The sequence below is a fragment of the Bufo bufo genome, chromosome 10 (assembly GCF_905171765.1).
Source record: "Bufo bufo chromosome 10, aBufBuf1.1, whole genome shotgun sequence".
NCBI lineage: Eukaryota > Metazoa > Chordata > Amphibia > Anura > Bufonidae > Bufo > Bufo bufo.
In genome coordinates this window covers 147915257-147932711 of record NC_053398.1, presented here as the reverse complement: position 1 = coordinate 147932711, position 17455 = coordinate 147915257, and the positions used below count along the sequence as shown (strand labels likewise).

At 46.9% G+C, this 17455-nt stretch overlaps 2 protein-coding genes across 3 annotated transcripts in view; both read left to right on the top strand.

The window, feature by feature from the left end:
- The first annotated feature begins 40 nt into the window (after positions 1-40).
- Positions 41-5663, top strand: LOC120980421. Of its 2 annotated transcripts, none has more exons than XM_040409527.1 (5): positions 41-124; positions 2146-2219; positions 2614-2778; positions 2906-3037; positions 5425-5663. In XM_040409527.1, exons 2-5 carry the CDS (start codon positions 2147-2149, stop codon positions 5559-5561), a joined length of 507 nt encoding a protein of 168 aa, XP_040265461.1. In that variant the 5' UTR covers positions 41-124; position 2146; the 3' UTR covers positions 5562-5663. The 2 variants fall into 2 exon arrangements, with proteins under 2 accessions (XP_040265461.1, XP_040265462.1); XM_040409528.1 differs by lacking the exon at positions 41-124 and adding an exon at positions 151-276 and having other exon boundaries at positions 2143-2219.
- Positions 5664-14059: 8396 nt separating this feature from the next.
- LOC120980873 (dual specificity protein phosphatase 22-A-like) overlaps positions 14060-17455 on the top strand; it is a 59093-nt gene continuing 55697 nt past the window's right edge. The window contains exon 1 of the mRNA XM_040410229.1: positions 14060-14183. Coding sequence (XP_040266163.1) covers positions 14163-14183 — 21 coding nt within the window. The 5' untranslated portion in view covers positions 14060-14162. The remainder of the gene's footprint in view (positions 14184-17455) is intronic.

Below are 17455 nucleotides of genomic sequence, written 5' to 3'. Positions count from 1 at the left end.
AGAGTCCTCCGGGGAAGGTCCGGCGTGCAGTGCGGCGCTGGGCGGGGCCTCCTCTCTGTCCACAATCGTCCTCTCGCTGGTTCCGGTGTCCTCTCTCTGTTCTTGGCAGGCGGCCGCTGGTGAGGTGAGCGCTGGCTGACGGCTCGGGGCGGGCAGGGCTGAGCCCGGGGGTGTCCTGGGTGTGACTGCCCGGTACAGGGAGGCGGCCATGCCGGTCTGTGTGACTCCCGTACACCCCGCAGTCTGTCTGCACGGGTGACATCTCCCTATAACTGCATCTGTATCAGCCCCATATATATATATATATATCCACAATGCTGGGGGTTATCATCACATGGTGAGCTGCCACCACCCCAGCATACACATACATGTAGTTCTGCTGGGGGTTGTAGTTCTCTGTTGAGATGCATGTTTTGGCCTCAGATCAGGTTATTCTTCATTGGATAAGTATTGATTAGAAGACCCTGTCCCGTCTGTCACCTTCGTGTTACTGCGGCGCCCAGGAGCGGTGAATACCCCCAGTTTATGTAGTTGGGGGCACAGGATGGGTTCCTGGTGTCTCTTGTGTGTGGACATGTTGTAGAGAGGCATCCAGCCCTATGGAGCCTGCACACCGCCTTAAAGGGGAAGTCACCGCATCGATGTGCGGAGGCTGATGCCTCGGAGGGTCTCCCTGAGCCGTGAAAGGCGCTGTGACCTTCCTGAGTGGGTGACCTTAAAGGGACACTTGAGACTGGGTTTTTTATTTTATTAATATTCATAGAAAAAAACTATATATATATATAATCTCTATCACTATGTAAATGAGAATTAATGGGGTCTTCCAGTTATATAATGGGCCTTTGTTCTCATGATTGTAGGACCCCCATTAATCTAAGTGTTCACTTCTCCTGTGCATAGGGGATAACTTTATATTATCGGAATACACCTTTAAGTGCAAAATCTTGCCCTCCTGTAGCAATCGGCACAGAAAGATGAAACTGATAGGTTATCCATTGTCAGTTTACTGCTGCTGTGAGGGGAAGATGTCATTTGAAGGGTAATCCTCTTCAGTAATAGTAGGTGTAGAATTGGGATGACAGTATGACTGCTCTATTGTAATGCTGTTAGGCTACTTTCACACTTGTGGCAGAGTGATCCGGCAGTCGGACAGCATTTGTAGACTGATGTGGATCCGTCTTACAAATGCATTGCAAGAGCGGATCCGTCTCTCCAGATGTCATCCGGAGAAACAGATCAGTTAAATATATATATTTTTACCGGTCTGCGCATGCAGCACAGATCCGGCATTGCAGTATTTTTAATGCATTTCAATGTAAATTAATGTCAACTAATCTGGAATTTTGGTTGGAGATAATACCGCAGCACGCTGCGGTATTTCCTCCGTCCAAAACTCCGTTCAGTGACTGAACTGAAGACGCCCTGATGCATCCTGAACGGGTTTTTCTCCATTCAGAATGCATGGGGATAAAACTGATGAGTTCTTTTCCAGTATTGAGCCCCTAGGACGGAACTCGGTGCCGGAAAAGAAAAAAACACACGCTAGTGTGAAAGTATCCTTACACACACCTACTACAGGGGGCGCTCTCTGGTCCCAGTGATTGTCTGACCGAGGGTTAATGGAGACTGCCTGCTGTGCTAAATGCCTAAGCAAAGAGGACGTTGGAGCAGGATGTAGAAAACACGGAGCGATCTCAGAAAATCGTATCCAGAAACCGTCCGCCCTTTATTTATAAAAACAAATTACATTGAATGTTCACATATAGGTTATTATTAATATGTGAGTGTCCCTTTAACGGTGGGTGTGAGGGGTCAAACCTGCCGTGGTGCCTGTGGATTGTCCTTATTAGGGGGCGTCTGAGTTCTGCGGCACCGGGCACGCTGCCAGATCAGCTGAATGTAATGACACCGATGACATCTATCTACGGCTTTGGAGCAAAGAATGCTTTTAATCAATATGCAGATGAGCAGTTAAGTGCACCGCGGGCAGGTCCAGGACACTCTTTGCTCCTCCTATTTCCTCTGACAACCCCTCTTCCGTCCTGATGATGGGAGTTGGAGTCCTGTATCTGTAATATCATTATAATAGTTCAGTGTCGGCTAATGCTTCCGTCCCGTGTGTAATAATTGCCTCCTCTCCTGCAGAATGCTGTCTTCACGAGTGCTTGGCTTGGTTGGGAGGAGGGCGCTGTCTACCTCTGCTTGCCTGCAGAGTCATGGTAGGTACCGTCTGTCAGCTGTGTGACAGGAAGCAGGAGGGTGGCCACAGGGCTGCAGTGCCTCAGGACAGAGGTTGCGCCTCTTTTGCGGTGGTCCATTGGCCAGGCTATGTAGGGGGTAAGTGCAGTGGGCCGTGTGCTGTTCGGGTTGGAGATCCAGTAGGTCACTGAAGGCCATGAGTGGTAAGAGGTCAGAGAACAGGGAGACGTCGCAGTCCTGAAGCTCGATGAACGTGCGTCGGATACGGCAGCGTCCTGTAATCCAGAACAGTGTGAAGAACATGAATTTCTCAAGACTAGAAGATTCAGTGATAAAAGCGGGTGTTGTCTTAGGGTAGGTTCAGGCTGGTAAGTCGTGCTGGGATTTACATTGCTCTGTTTCTTGTATCCACAGCCACCATTGCCGTCCCCGAGTACACCCTCCCCAAATACCATGACATCCGCTCCGTCCCCCTGCCTGACATCCCCTACCAGGAAAACCTCACCCCCGACCTGAAGGCTCTGAAGGAAAAAGAGAAGGGAGCGTGGGCGTCTCTGAGCGCACAGGAGAAGGTGCAATGTGAGTGGCTGCGGCCATGATGGCCTCATGTGACTGGGTTTAATGGTTAATGAGATTAGAGGGGACACATGGGCAGGAATGGCGCCGTTGTTGGCTGCTTTAAGATTGCCGCCTTGTTCTCCTCTAGTGTACCGCATCAAGTTCGACCTGACATACGCTGATATGAACCGGGGATCAAGCGAGTGGAAGACGGTCGTCGGTGGCACACTCATCGTAATCGGCCTCACTGCCCTCATTATCACGTGGCAGAGGAAATACGGTAAGGGAGGCAGAAGTGGGTGATGACTCTCAGGTGGCAGACACAGGCCGCCATCATAAATCATCCCGTGGACCTGCGGGGAGTTCCATATTAAAGAGCTGTACATGGTCCTCTTCACACTTATGCACATGAACATCTCTGACCTCATAGTAACCCTTTGTAGGCCACTGGGGGGGGTTTCACCACTGAAGGTAACATTACAGTGCAGAATTTCTGATCATCCTAAGGGCTCATGCACACGACCATGTGCTGCCCGTGGCCGTATTGCGGCCTGCATACGGCGGGTCTGCAATACACGGGGCACCGGCCGTGTGCAGCCGGATCACGGACCCATTCACTTCAATGGGTCCGCAATCCGGGAGAAGCTGTGTGGAAGCACGGATCGGAAGCACTACGGTGTGCATGCACTACTTTTTTGCGATGCAGATCGCGGACCCCATTCAAGTGAATGGGTCCGCGATCCACTGCGCATGCCTCACGGCCAGTGCCCGTGCCTTGCGGACCGTAGCACGGAGCCCTTACATTCGTGGGTATGAGCCCCAAGTCTGATAGCAAGCTGATTTTCCGCACTCTACTGTAGCTGCTGCCCCGGAAGGGTTAAACGTGTGCAGGTCACTATTAGATCTACAGGATTAGGATCTCCTGAGAATCGGAGTTCTACTTGAGCCCCTCCTCCCTCGTGATGACCACACCCCTTCTAATGACATCACATATTTAAGGCATTGCTTTAATCGCCCAGACCTTACATGGTGATGAAGCTGGAATAGGAGACGTTTACAGTGGAGACATCTGGACTGCATCATCCCCTGCGAGGCCTGCAATAAGCCACTTGTAGGATCCTAATTCTTTTTATAGAATCTCCCTTTATTGTCAAACCAGGTTAGGAAGGGACCGGACGTGCTCCGTTATGGCTGCTGCGTTCTTGGTGTTCAGGCCACTGCCCCTGAAGTAAAAGGGCAGAATAACCTGAGCCTGGCATCCTCCTTGTCGTCCAGGCTGGCACCCGCCCCCCTGTAAGGTCTAGAGCCCAGGGGCCACAGTGACTGCAGCTGTATAGATGCTACTATGGCCATAACATCTCATTGGCGCCATGATGCACGCGGAGGGGTTTCATCATCGCTGATGTCCGCCTCTCCAGTGTAATAGGGGCTACTCAGCAACTTGTAGTCAAATGACATAAGATTTCAGGTCTTGCACTTAAAGGGGTTGTCCAGCTTTAACTCTAGTTTGTAATTTGGCCAGGACCTCACTGTACATAAATGCCTGCTCCTCGTTGTTCCGGTCTGGCTCCTTCAGGCCCCACGGTGTGTAAACTTCCAGACCGGGTCACGTCTGCCGCAGCAGAGGCCAGTGAATGGCTGCAGCGTGTGTAGCCTTTTCAGTTTCTGGTGCAGGCATCAGGACCTGAACAAGCCTCAATCCCCTCAGGTGCGCGGCTCTGACTGACGCTGGGCTCCTGCTGTAATGGGCAGGGTCAGAGATGCCGTGGTCTGCAGGGTCTCTGGGGGTCTACCATGGCTGTATGTCTGTCACTGGTATACAAGGTGTACCACTGCTGCATTATAAAGGCGATGTTCACTAGTGAAGAAAAAATAAAGGTTAATAAAGTTTAAGTAAAAAAAAAATCCATAAGGTGATTTTATTTTGTAAAAGTGTTTTAAAAATCTGCAGACACAAATGATTTCCCGTGTTTGCTGAAAGCCACAGGATAAAGAGAACGTTGTTTAAACTGCCCCGTGAAGAAGGTAAAAATGCAAAAGATATGGAATTGTTTTTCCTATTCACCCTGTTCCAAAAAAAAGAGTAAATGTTAAGTCCCACGTACCCCCAAAAAGTGGTATCAATGAAGACCATGTCGCACCGCGTGCAAATAAAAAAAATAGTAGAAATGAACAGGTTCTGGCGACATCGCGGCAGAGCAGCACTGCATTACCTGAAGAGGTGGGACCTGTGGGTGCCGCAGGGTCAGTGCATCCAAAAGATCTGCAACGTGATGTTACAGAGCGAGGTTTCGATGAGCAATGATTGTGCTAAAGTAGGAAACGCACAAAGCTACACATTTGGTATCGGCAATATCATACCGAACCCTGAAATGGTAACGTGCTAAATATGGCGCACAGTTAACAGCGAAATAAAAAGTGCGGAAAAACAATGGTGGGACTGCTTAGCCCCCCCCCCCCCCATTACCACCATGAAAAAGGTAATGTAAGTTAAGTTATTTGTACCCCAAAACCGTGTCACTAAGAATTCAAATCGGCCACAAAAAACAAGGCCTCAAATGGCTGCATGGACAGAGAATAAGAGCCGCCCAGCGTTGCGGGTGGGCCCAGGGTGCTGTGGTGCTGCCGCCGCCGTCTCGCCTGCATTAACGTCTCTCCCTCTCGTAGTGTTCGGTGAAATTCCTCACACTCTGTCGGACGACTGGATCGCCATGCAGACCAAGAGGATGCTGGACATGAGGATCAACCCCATCGAAGGCTTCTCCTCCAAATGGGACTATGAAAAGGGCGAGTGGAAGAAGTAAGCTGCCGCCGCTCCCTGTATGTTGCTGTGGTCCATTCACACAAATACCTCATCGCTACTGGAAAGTCTCCGCTTGTCTCATAATAAATTGCCGTTTACTTGACTCCTCCCGTCATTTATTCCACCCTGAGAGTGAAGGAATGTGGGTCGTGTATCCCCCGTCTGATGAGATACGTAGAGGCTGTATCCTCCTCCTCCTACATTATATAACAGGCCCCATTCACACGACTGGCGGTCATGCCCATGTTGAGGACCTCGAACAGTGGTGCACAGAACATGGGCACCTGCTGTGTGAACTCTGAACTTGAGTGGGTCCGCGATCCGCAAGATACAGCAAAAGATAGGATGTGTCCTATATTTTACGGATCGGAAGCCCTTCCGCGGACTTTCTGGTCTGTGTCTCCGCACTGCAAAAGGTGGGACATGTGCGTTCTTTTGCTGTATTTTGCAGATCACGGACCCTTTCAAGTCAATGGGTCTGCAGCACGGCGTTTCACACAAGCACGGTGGCCATACGTTTGTCTGAATAAGCCTTTATGTTGCGTTCACGCTTGTGTATGGCGCGGATACATTTAAATGAATTTATTTCTTGGTACTAATATTCTAGCACGTAGAAGTGACTGGAGCCGATTGCTCGTTCATCGGGTGATTACCGGCACCTTTTACACTGGCAGATCATCGGGAACGAGTGGTTATATCGTCTGTGTAAAAGGACCATTGGTTAAGGGACCAAACCATACCTGCCTTGGGCCACGTGTTTTAGAGCCCTGGAGTGGCACTGTGTATTTTAACCACCTCCGGACCGCCTAACGCAGGATCGCGTTCCGGAGGTGGCAGCGCTGCGCACAGTCACGCATATACGCGTCATCTCGCGAGACGCGAGATTTCCTGTGAACGCGCGCACACAGGCGCGCGCGCTCACAGGAACGGAAGGTAAGAGAGTTGATCTCCAGCCTGCCAGCGGCGATCGTTCGCTGGCAGGCTGGAGATGTGTTTTTTTTAACCCCTAACAGGTATATTAGACGCTGTTTTGATAACAGCGTCTAATATACCTGCTACCTGGTCCTCTGGTGGTCCCCTTTGTTTGGATCGACCACCAGAGGACACAGGTAGCTCAGTAAAGTAGCACCAAGCACCACTACACTACACTACACCCCCCCCCCGTCACTTATTAGCCCCTGATCACCCCTAATCACCCCTGATCACCCCATATAGACTCCCTGATCACCCCCCTGTCATTGATTACCCCCCTGTCATTGATCAACCCCCTGTAAAGCTCCATTCAGACGTCCGCATGATTTTTACGGATCCACTGATAGATGGATCGGATCCGCAAAACGCATCCGGACGTCTGAATGAAGCCTTACATGGGCGTGATCAATGACTGTGGTGATCACCCCATATAGACTCCCTGATCACCCCCCTGTCATTGATCACCCCCCTGTCATTGATTACCCCCCTGTAAAGCTCCATTCAGATGTCCGCATGATTTTTACGGATGCACTGATACATGGATCGGATCCGCAAAACGCATCCGGTCGTCTGAATGAAGCCTTACAGGGGCATGATCAATGACTGTGGTGATCACCCCCCTGTCATTGATTACCCCCCTGTAAAGCTCCATTCAGATGTCCGCATGATTTTTACGGATGCACTGATAGATGGATCGGATCCGCAAAACGCATCCGGACGTCTGAATGAAGCCTTACAGGGGCATGATCAATGACTGTGGTGATCACCCCATATAGACTCCCTGATCACCCCCCTGTCATTGATTACCCCCCTGTAAAGCTCCATTCAGATGTCCGCATGATTTTTACGGATGCACTGATAGATGGATCGGATCCGCAAAACGCATCCGGACGTCTGAATGAAGCCTTACAGGGGCATGATCAATGACTGTGGTGATCACCCCATATAGACTCCCTGATCACCCCCCTGTAAAGCTCCATTCAGATGTCCGCATGATTTTTACGGATGCACTGATACATGGATCGGATCCGCAAAACGCATCCGGTCGTCTGAATGAATCCTTACAGGGGCATGATCAATGACTGTGGTGATCACCCCATATAGACTCCCTGATCACCCCCCTGTCATTGATTACCCCCCTGTCATTGATTACCCCCCTGTAAAGCTCCATTCAGATGTCCGCATGATTTTTACGGATGCACTGATAGATGGATCCGATCCGCAAAACGCATCCGGACGTCTGAATGAAGCCTTACAGGGGCATGATCAATGACTGTGGTGATCACCCCATATAGACTCCCTGATCACCCCCCTGTCATTGATCACCCCCCTGTCATTGATTACCCCCCTGTAAAGCTCCATTCAGATGTCCGCATGATTTTTACGGATGCACTGATAGATGGATCGGATCCGCAAAACGCATCCGGACGTCTGAATGAAGCCTTACAGGGGCATGATCAATGACTGTGGTGATCACCCCATATAGACTCCCTGATCACCCCCCTGTCATTGATCACCCCCCTGTCATTGATCACCCCCCTGTCATTGATCACCCCCCTGTCATTGATCACCCCCCCCTGTCATTGATCACCCCTCTGTAAGGCTCCATTCAGATATTTTTTTGGCCCAAGTTAGCGGAATTTTTTTTTTTTTTTCTTACAAAGTCTCATATTCCACTAACTTGTGTCAAAAAATAAAATCTCACATGAACTCACCATACCCCTCACGGAATCCAAATGCGTAAAATTTTTTAGACATTTATATTCCAGACTTCTTCTCACGCTTTAGGGCCCCTAGAATGCCAGGGCAGTATAAATACCCCACATGTGACCCCATTTCGGAAAGAAGACACCCCCAGGTATTCCGTGAGGGGCATATTGAGTCCATGAAAGATTGAAATTTTTGTCCCAAGTTAGCGGAACGGGAGACTTTGTGAGAAAAAAATTAATAATATCAATTTCCGCTAACTTGTGCCAAAAAAAAAAAATTTCTATGAACTCGCCATGCCCCTCATTGAATACCTTGGGGTGTCTTCTTTCCAAAATGGGGTCACATGTGGGGTATTTATACTGCCCTGGCATTCTAGGGGCCCCAAAGCGTGAGAAGAAGTCTGGTATCCAAATGTCTAAAAATGCCCTCCTAAAAGGAATTTGGGCACCTTTGCGCATCTAGGCTGCAAAAAAGTGTCACACATCTGGTATCGCCGTACTCAGGAGAAGTTGGGGAATGTGTTTTGGGGTGTCATTTTACATATACCCATGCTGGGTGAGAGAAATATCTTGGTCAAATGCCAACTTTGTATAAAAAAAATGGGAAAAGTTGTCTTTTGCCAAGATATTTCTCTCACCCAGCATGGGCATATGTAAAATGACACCCCAAAACACATTCCCCAACTTCTCCTGAATACGGCGATACCACATGTGTGACACTTTTTTGCAGCCTAGGTGGGCAAAGGGGCCCATATTCCAAAGAGCACCTTTAGGATTTCACAGGTCATTTACCTACTTACCACACATTAGGGCCCCTGGAAAATGCCAGGGCAGTATAACTACCCCACAAGTGACCCCATTTTGGAAAGAAGACACCCCAAGGTATTCCGTGAGGGGCATGGCGAGTTCCTAGAATTTTTTATTTTTTGTCACAAGTTAGTGGAAAATGCTTATTTTTTATTTTTTTTTTATTTTTTTCATACAAAGTCTCATATTCCACTAACTTGTGACAAAAAATAAAAACTTCCATGAACTCACTTTGCCCATCAGCGAATACCTTGGGGTCTCTTCTTTCCAAAATGGGGTCACTTGTGGGGTAGTTATACTGCCCTGGCATTCTAGGGGCCCAAATGTGTGGTAAGGAGTTTGAAATCAAATTCTGTAAAAAATGACCTGTGAAATCCGAAAGGTGCTCTTTTGAATATGGGCCCCTTTGCCCACCTCGGCTGCAAAAAAGTGTCACACATCTGGTATCTCCGTAATCGGGAGAAGTTGGGGAATGTGTTTTGGGGTGTCATTTTACATATACCCATGCTGGGTGAGAGAAATATCTTGGCAAAAGACAACTTTTCCCATTTTTTTATACAAAGTTGGCATTTGACCAAGATATTTATCTCACCCAGCATGGGTATATGTAAAAAGACACCCCAAAACACATTCCTCAACTTCTCCTGAATACAGAGATACCAGATGTGTGACACTTTTTTGCAGCCTAGGTGGGCAAAGGGGCCCACATTCCAAAGAGCACCTTTCGGATTTCACAGGTCATTTACCTACTTACCACACATTTGGGCCCCTAGAATGCCAGGGCAGTATAACTACCCCACAAGTGACCCCATTTTGGAAAGAAGAGACCCCAAGGTATTCGCTGATGGGCATAGTGAGTTCATGGAAGTTTTTATTTTTTGTCACAAGTTTGTGGAATATGAGACTTTGTATGAAAAAAAAAAAAAAAAAAAAAAATCATCATTTTCCACTAACTTGTGACAAAAAATAAAAAATTCTAGGAACTCGCCATGCCCCTCACGGAATACCTTGGGGTGTCTTCTTTCCAAAATGGGGTCACTTGTGGGGTAGTTATACTGCCCTGGTATTCTAGGGGCCCAAATGTGTGGTAAGGAGTTTGAAATCAAATTCAGGAAAAAATGAGGAGTGAAATCCGAAAGGTGCTCTTTGGAATATGGGCCCCTTTGCCCACCTAGGCTGCAAAAAAGTGTCACACATCTGGTATCCCCGTACTCAGGAGAAGTTGAGGAATGTGTTTTGGGGTGTCTTTTTACATATACCCATGCTGGGTGAGATAAATATCTTGGTCAAATGACAACTTTGTATAAAAAAATGGGAAAAGTTGTCTTTTGCCAAGATATTTCTCTCACCCAGCATGGGTATATATAAAATGACACCCCAAAACACATTCCCCACCTTCTCCTGAGTACGGAGATACCAGATGTGTGACACTTTTTTGCAGCCTAGGTGGGCAAAGGGGCCCATATTCCAAAGAGCACCTTTCGGATTTCACAGGTCATTTTTTACAGAATTTGATTTCAAACTCCTTACCACACATTTGGGCCCCTAGAATGCCAGGGCAGTATAACTACCCCACAAGTGACCCCATTTTGGAAAGAAGAGACCCCAAGGTATTCGCTGATGGGCATAGTGAGTTCATAGAACTTTTTATTTTTTGTCACAAGTTAGTGGAATATGAGACTTTGTAAGGAAAAAAAAAAAAAAAAAAAAAATCATCATTTTCCGCTAACTTGTGACAAAAAATAAAAAGTTCTATGAACTCACTATGCCCATCAGCGAATACCTTAGGGTGTGTACTTTCAGAAATGGGGTCATTTGTGGGGTGTTTGTACTGTCTGGCCATTGTAGAACCTCAGGAAACATGACAGGTGCTCAGAAAGTCAGAGCTGCTTCAAAAAGCGGAAATTCACATTTTTGTACCATAGTTTGTAAACGCTATAACTTTTACCCAAACCATTTTTTTTTTACCCAAACATTTTTTTTTTATCAAAGACATGTAGAACTATAAATTTAGAGCAAAATTTCTATATGGATGTCGTTTTTTTTGCAAAATTTTACAACTGAAAGTGAAAAATGTCATTTTTTTGCAAAAAAATCGTTAAATTTCGATTAATAACAAAAAAAGTAAAAATGTCAGCAGCAATGAAATACCACCAAATGAAAGCTCTATTAGTGAGAAGAAAAGGAGGTAAAATTCATTTGGGTGGTAAATTGCATGACCGAGCAATAAACGGTGAAAGTAGTGTAGGTCAGAAGTGTAAAAAGTGGCCTGGTCTTTCAGGGTGTTTAAGCACTGGGGGCTGAGGTGGTTAAGGATGAGAGCCACGTTCATAAAAAACCAGGGCAGTGTAACCAAGCTGTATTGTTAGTAGGGGAAATGACGAGCAACAGTCGGTGCACTAATGCATCGAAATTTACGCTGCCGTTCAAAGGTTCTTCCAAAACTTGGGCTGCGTATAAAATAGGCAAATATTTCCTGATTATTTGATTAAACAGCTCTCTAATGAGACGGTGCGTGCGCAGAGACAGTCGCAGGTGCGGTTTAGATCGGTTAGTAGAGCCATGATCTCCCCGGTTTGGCATCTGCATGGGGTGGACTCTTCATTAACTGATTTATTTATTTTTTTCCTGTTGGAAATCTGGCTCCGCAGCGCACTCTCCAGGTGCGGATCCGCCGGTTCTCCAGCTGGAATGGATTGCACCATGTGTGGATCGCATGAAGAATGGCGTTACCTGCGGTCTCCTATAATGGGATGTGCGCAGACAGCGACTTACCTCACTAAATGCAAAGAGTGGGATTTGATTGCTGGGGAAAGAGCGGGAGGAGATGCAAAGCAAATGATTTTGGTTGTTGTATGAAGGAGATAGGGCGGGTACAGCTCCCCGCCATAGGAGGAGAACTTCATCAATGTGCCTGCCGTCCAGAAAAAGGTGACCCTGAGTAATCTGTCTCCTGCCTTGGTGAGGCTCACAGGGATGGAGAAGATCCAACACCGCTAAAATGAAATAAGATCCAGGATAGAATATTCTGACGGTGTAGGTGGTGATACGCTGGGTCTAAACCTCACGGGCCGGGGGTCCACCTCTGACCAGACGCGTAGGTCCGGAGTGTCCTGCAGATGCCCAGGAGTCTCGCCGGTGGGACTTTATATCAGGAGGGTGATTAGTGTTGAGCGAAGCGAGCTTCAGGTGCTTCATCCGAAACTTCAGAATAATACCACACGGAGATCCAACTCTGTACGGTATTAGAATGTATGGGCTCTGTGTGACTCCGTTGAATAACTTCGGTAATTGATTTTTAAAGTGGCAAACCACTTCCGTTCTGAAGCCGAGTGCGGTTTTAAAGTGGTTTTCCAGTCTTTTCCATTCAGAATGCATTAGAGCAAAGCTGATCCGTTTTGGACCGCTGAGCCCTGAACGGATCGCAGAAACGGAAAGCCCAAACGCCAGTGTGAAAGTAGCCTGACTTCATCTCATCGGAGCCCATACATTCTAATACTGTATGGAGACGGATATCCGTACAGTATTATTCCGAAGGTTTAAACGAAGCGACTTCGGATGAAGCATCTGACGCTCACTTCGCTCAACACTACTTGGATTTCTTTCCCCACGTGCCCCATGGCCTGCGGCGCCCCCTACCTGATCTCAACTGCGGAAAAATGGAACGAAAGGAATTTCAGAATGAAAGGAATATTTATTAAAGGCTTCACACGCGGAAGATTTTGTTACAGAAATCTCGGCAACTGAAAATCCGTTCTATTCGCCGGAATGAGGCTTGCAGAATCCGCGTGCTTGCGCCTCCTTATTTAAATGAATGGAACGGAATTCCAGTCACAGAAAATTCTGCAACAAAATCTCCAGTGTGTGAAGGCGCCCTGTGATTTATCACGGCCGGCGTGTGCTATGTCCACACCTTGTGGTCCCGTCCTCACAATGTTCCCTTTATAGGAACTGGCTGGGGCGTAAAAACAGCAGCTGTGACGCAATTTAGGCTACTTTCACACCCGCGTTTTTTACCGGATCTGGCAGGGCTCAGCAAAAACGCTTCCATTACTGATCATACAACCGTCTGCATCCGTTATGAACGGATCCGGTTGTGTTATCTGTAACAGCCAAGACGGATCCGTTTTCTATTGTGTCCGTCCCCATTGACTTGCATTGTGGATCATGCCGGATCCGTTTTGCTTGCTGCGGTTTTCTCTCCGGTATGGGAACGCACCCAAACAGAACGTAATGCATTTAGGTGCATTCTGTTTTGTTTAGTTACATTTTGTCTCCATTGACAATGAATGAGGACAAAACGGAAGCGTTTTTCTCCGGTATTGAGACCCTATGGCAGATCTCAATACCGGAAAATAGAAACGCTAGTGTGAAAGGAGCCTAAGTCACAATGGCATTTAAAAAGCTGCAAAACTGGGATATGCCGCCAAAGTGCTGGAGGATGATCCCCCTCCCCCACCGGAGGGAGGTTGTGACTGAAAAGTCGTAGATGGATCCGCGGAACGCCTCATTTACATAGCTAGCCACGCCCTCCTACTTTTCAAACATAGCAGAAAAATGCAGAAAGTCACAGAATGTTTGTCACATGCGCCAAAATTTACGACTTTTTCCAACAGAACCAAACTCCTGCCATTGCACCCTCATGCACCATAAAGTCCTCGTCCCCTTTTCCGGACGCTTCACCACAGCGGGGGCGGGGGTGTAAATCTGGTGCTCAGCCTGACCGCCGTTCCGTTCACTTCTGTCACGTGACGTGCGATATATTCCTTATAAACTGATGGGACCTTAGATTGTGAGCTCCTGGGGACAGCTAGTGCTGATGATGCAGAATATGTCAGCGCTATATGAGTGAGGGAAATAATAGCTAGAGCCTGTCACCTGGCTGCCTGGGATCTGTCCTCAGTCCCTCCTCCTGTCACTTCACATTGGCTGGGAGATGTGAGGCGCAGCGTAACCTGATGCCTCAGTCCTGTGCTGTTTGTGACAACAGTGTTGCTCTGCATCGTCATCGCTGACCCATAATACTCCAAGTCCTCTGTACCCCGTGTTCCCTGCAGGCGCCCCCCGTTCTGTGATTACTTGCTGATTCTGGCAGCCGGCGTCTTCTGAGAGCCATGGGTGGAGGAATGAGCCAGGTACTGGGGTGGAGGGGGCTACAGATAGACTCAACTGTGTTTATATCAGATGAACGAAAAGTTCTGCAGCTTACTAATGTACAACCAGGACATTGTCTAGAATTCTGCTTGCTGTCAGTGAATGGAAACATATGTTAATATCTAGAGGATGAAAGTTTGCAGCAGTGTATCAGCATAGGCTCAGCTCTCAGACCATTCTCTGAACTGGATGATGACTGCATGTAGTACGTCTGGGACGGGACGGCGCTCGTGTATTACAGGTGCCTGTGCTTTCTGCAGGAGAATCCATCCAAGGAGCTGAGTCACATGGAAGGATGGAGCAGCTGTGTATACAGGACACATCCACTAGAGGGCGGCAAGCTGCACTGTATACATACCAGATATAGGAAGCAGAGTAAGGAACACAGGATAAGTAATGTATGTACACAGTGACTGCACCAGCAGAATAGTGAGTGCAGCTCTGGAGTATAATACAGGATGTAACTCAGGATCAGTACAGGATAAGTAATGTATGTACACAGTGACTGCACCAGCAGAATAGTGAGTGCAGCTCTGGAGTATAATACAGGATGTAACTCAGGATCAGTACAGGATAAGTAATGTATGTACACAGTGACTGCACCAGCAGAATAGTGAGTGCAGCTCTGGAGTATAATACAGGATGTAACTCAGGATCAGAACAGGATAAGTAATGTATATACACAGTGACTGCACCAGCAGAATAGTGAGTGCAGCTCTGGAGTATAATACAGGATGTAACTCAGGATCAGTACAGGATGAGTAATGTATGTACACAGTGACTGCACCAGCAGAATAGTGAGTGCAGCTCTGGAGTATAATACAGGATGTAACTCAGGATCAGTACAGGATAAGTAATGTATGTACACAGTGACTGCACCAGCAGAATAGTGAGTGCAGCTCTGGAGTATAATACAGGATGTAACTCAGGATCAGTACAGGATAAGTAATGTATGTACACAGTGACTGCACCAGCAGAATAGTGAGTGCAGCTCTGGAGTATAATACATGATGTAACTCAGGATCAGTACAGGATAAGTAATGTATGTACACAGTGACTGCACCAGCAGAATAGTGAGTGCAGCTCTGGAGTATAATACAGGATGTAACTCAGGATCAGTACAGGATAAGTAATGTATGTACACAGTGACTGCACCAGCAGAATAGTGAGTGCAGCTCTGGAGTATAATACAGGATGTAACTCAGGATCAGTACAGGATAAGTAATGTATGTACACAGTGACTGCACCAGCAGAATAGTGAGTGCAGCTCTGGAGTATAATACAGGATGTAACTCAGGATCAGTACAGGATAAGTAATGTATGTACACAGTGACTGCACCAGCAGAATAGTGAGTGCAGCTCTGGAGTATAATACAGGATGTAACTCAGGATCAGAACAGGATAAGTAATGTATATACACAGTGACTGCACCAGCAGAATAGTGAGTGCAGCTCTGGAGTATAATACAGGATGTAACTCAGGATCAGTACAGGATGAGTAATGTATGTACACAGTGACTGCACCAGCAGAATAGTGAGTGCAGCTCTGGAGTATAATACAGGATGTAACTCAGGATCAGTACAGGATAAGTAATGTATGTACACAGTGACTGCACCAGCAGAATAGTGAGTGCAGCTCTGGAGTATAATACAGGATGTAACTCAGGATCAGTACAGGATAAGTAATGTATGTACACAGTGACTGCACCAGCAGAATAGTGAGTGCAGCTCTGGAGTATAATACATGATGTAACTCAGGATCAGTACAGGATAAGTAATGTATGTACACAGTGACTGCACCAGCAGAATAGTGAGTGCAGCTCTGGAGTATAATACAGGATGTAACTCAGGATCAGTACAGGATAAGTAATGTATGTACACAGTGACTGCACCAGCAGAATAGTGAGTGCAGCTCTGGAGTATAATACAGGATGTAACTCAGGATCAGTACAGGATAAGTAATGTATGTACACAGTGACTGCACCAGCAGAATAGTGAGTGCAGCTCTGGAGTATAATACAGGATGTAACTCAGGATCAGTACAGGATAAGTAATGTGTGTACACAGTGACTGCACCAGCAGAATAGTGAGTGCAGCTCTGGAGTATAATACAGGATGTAACTCAGGATCAGAACAGGATAAGTAATGTATATACACAGTGACTGCACCAGCAGAATAGTGAGTGCAGCTCTGGAGTATAATACAGGATGTAACTCAGGATCAGTACAGGATGAGTAATGTATGTACACAGTGACTGCACCAGCAGAATAGTGAGTGCAGCTCTGGAGTATAATACAGGATGTAACTCAGGATCAGTACAGGATAAGTAATGTATGTACACAGTGACTGCACCAGCAGAATAGTGAGTGCAGCTCTGGAGTATAATACAGGATGTAACTCAGGATCAGTACAGGATAAGTAATGTATGTACACAGTGACTGCACCAGCAGAATAGTGAGTGCAGCTCTGGAGTATAATACAGGATGTAACACAGGATCAGTACAGGATAAGTAATGTATGTACACAGTGACTGCACCAGCAGAATAGTGAGTGCAGCTCTGGAGTATAATACAGGATGTAACTCAGAATCAGTACAGGATAAGTAATGTATGTACACAGTGACTGCACCAGCAGAATAGTGAGTGCAGCTCTGGAGTATAATACAGGATGTAATTCAGGATCAGTACAGGATAAGTAATGTATGTACACAGTGACTGCACCAGCAGAATAGTGAGTGCAGCTCTGGAGTATAATACAGGATGTAACTCAGGATCAGTACAGGATAAGTAATGTATGTACACAGTGACTCCACCAGCAGAATAGTGAGTGCAGCTCTGGAGTATAATACAGGATGTAACTCAGGGTCAGTACAGGATAAGTAATGTATGTACACAGTGACTGCACCAGCAGAATAGTGAGTGCAGCTCTGGAGTATAATACAGGATGTAACTCAGGATCAGTACAGGATAAGTAATGTATGTACACAGTGACTGCACCAGCAGAATAGGGAGTGCAGCTCTGGAGTATAATACAGGATGTAACTCAGGATCAGTACAGGATAAGTAATGTATGTACACAGTGACTGCACCAGCAGAATAGGGAGTGCAGCTCTGGAGTATAATACAGGATGTAACTCAGGATCAGTACAGGATAAGTAATGTATGTACACAGTGACTGCACCAGCAGAATAGGGAGTGCAGCTCTGGAGTATAATACAGGATGTAACTCAGGGTCAGTACAGGATAAGTAATGTA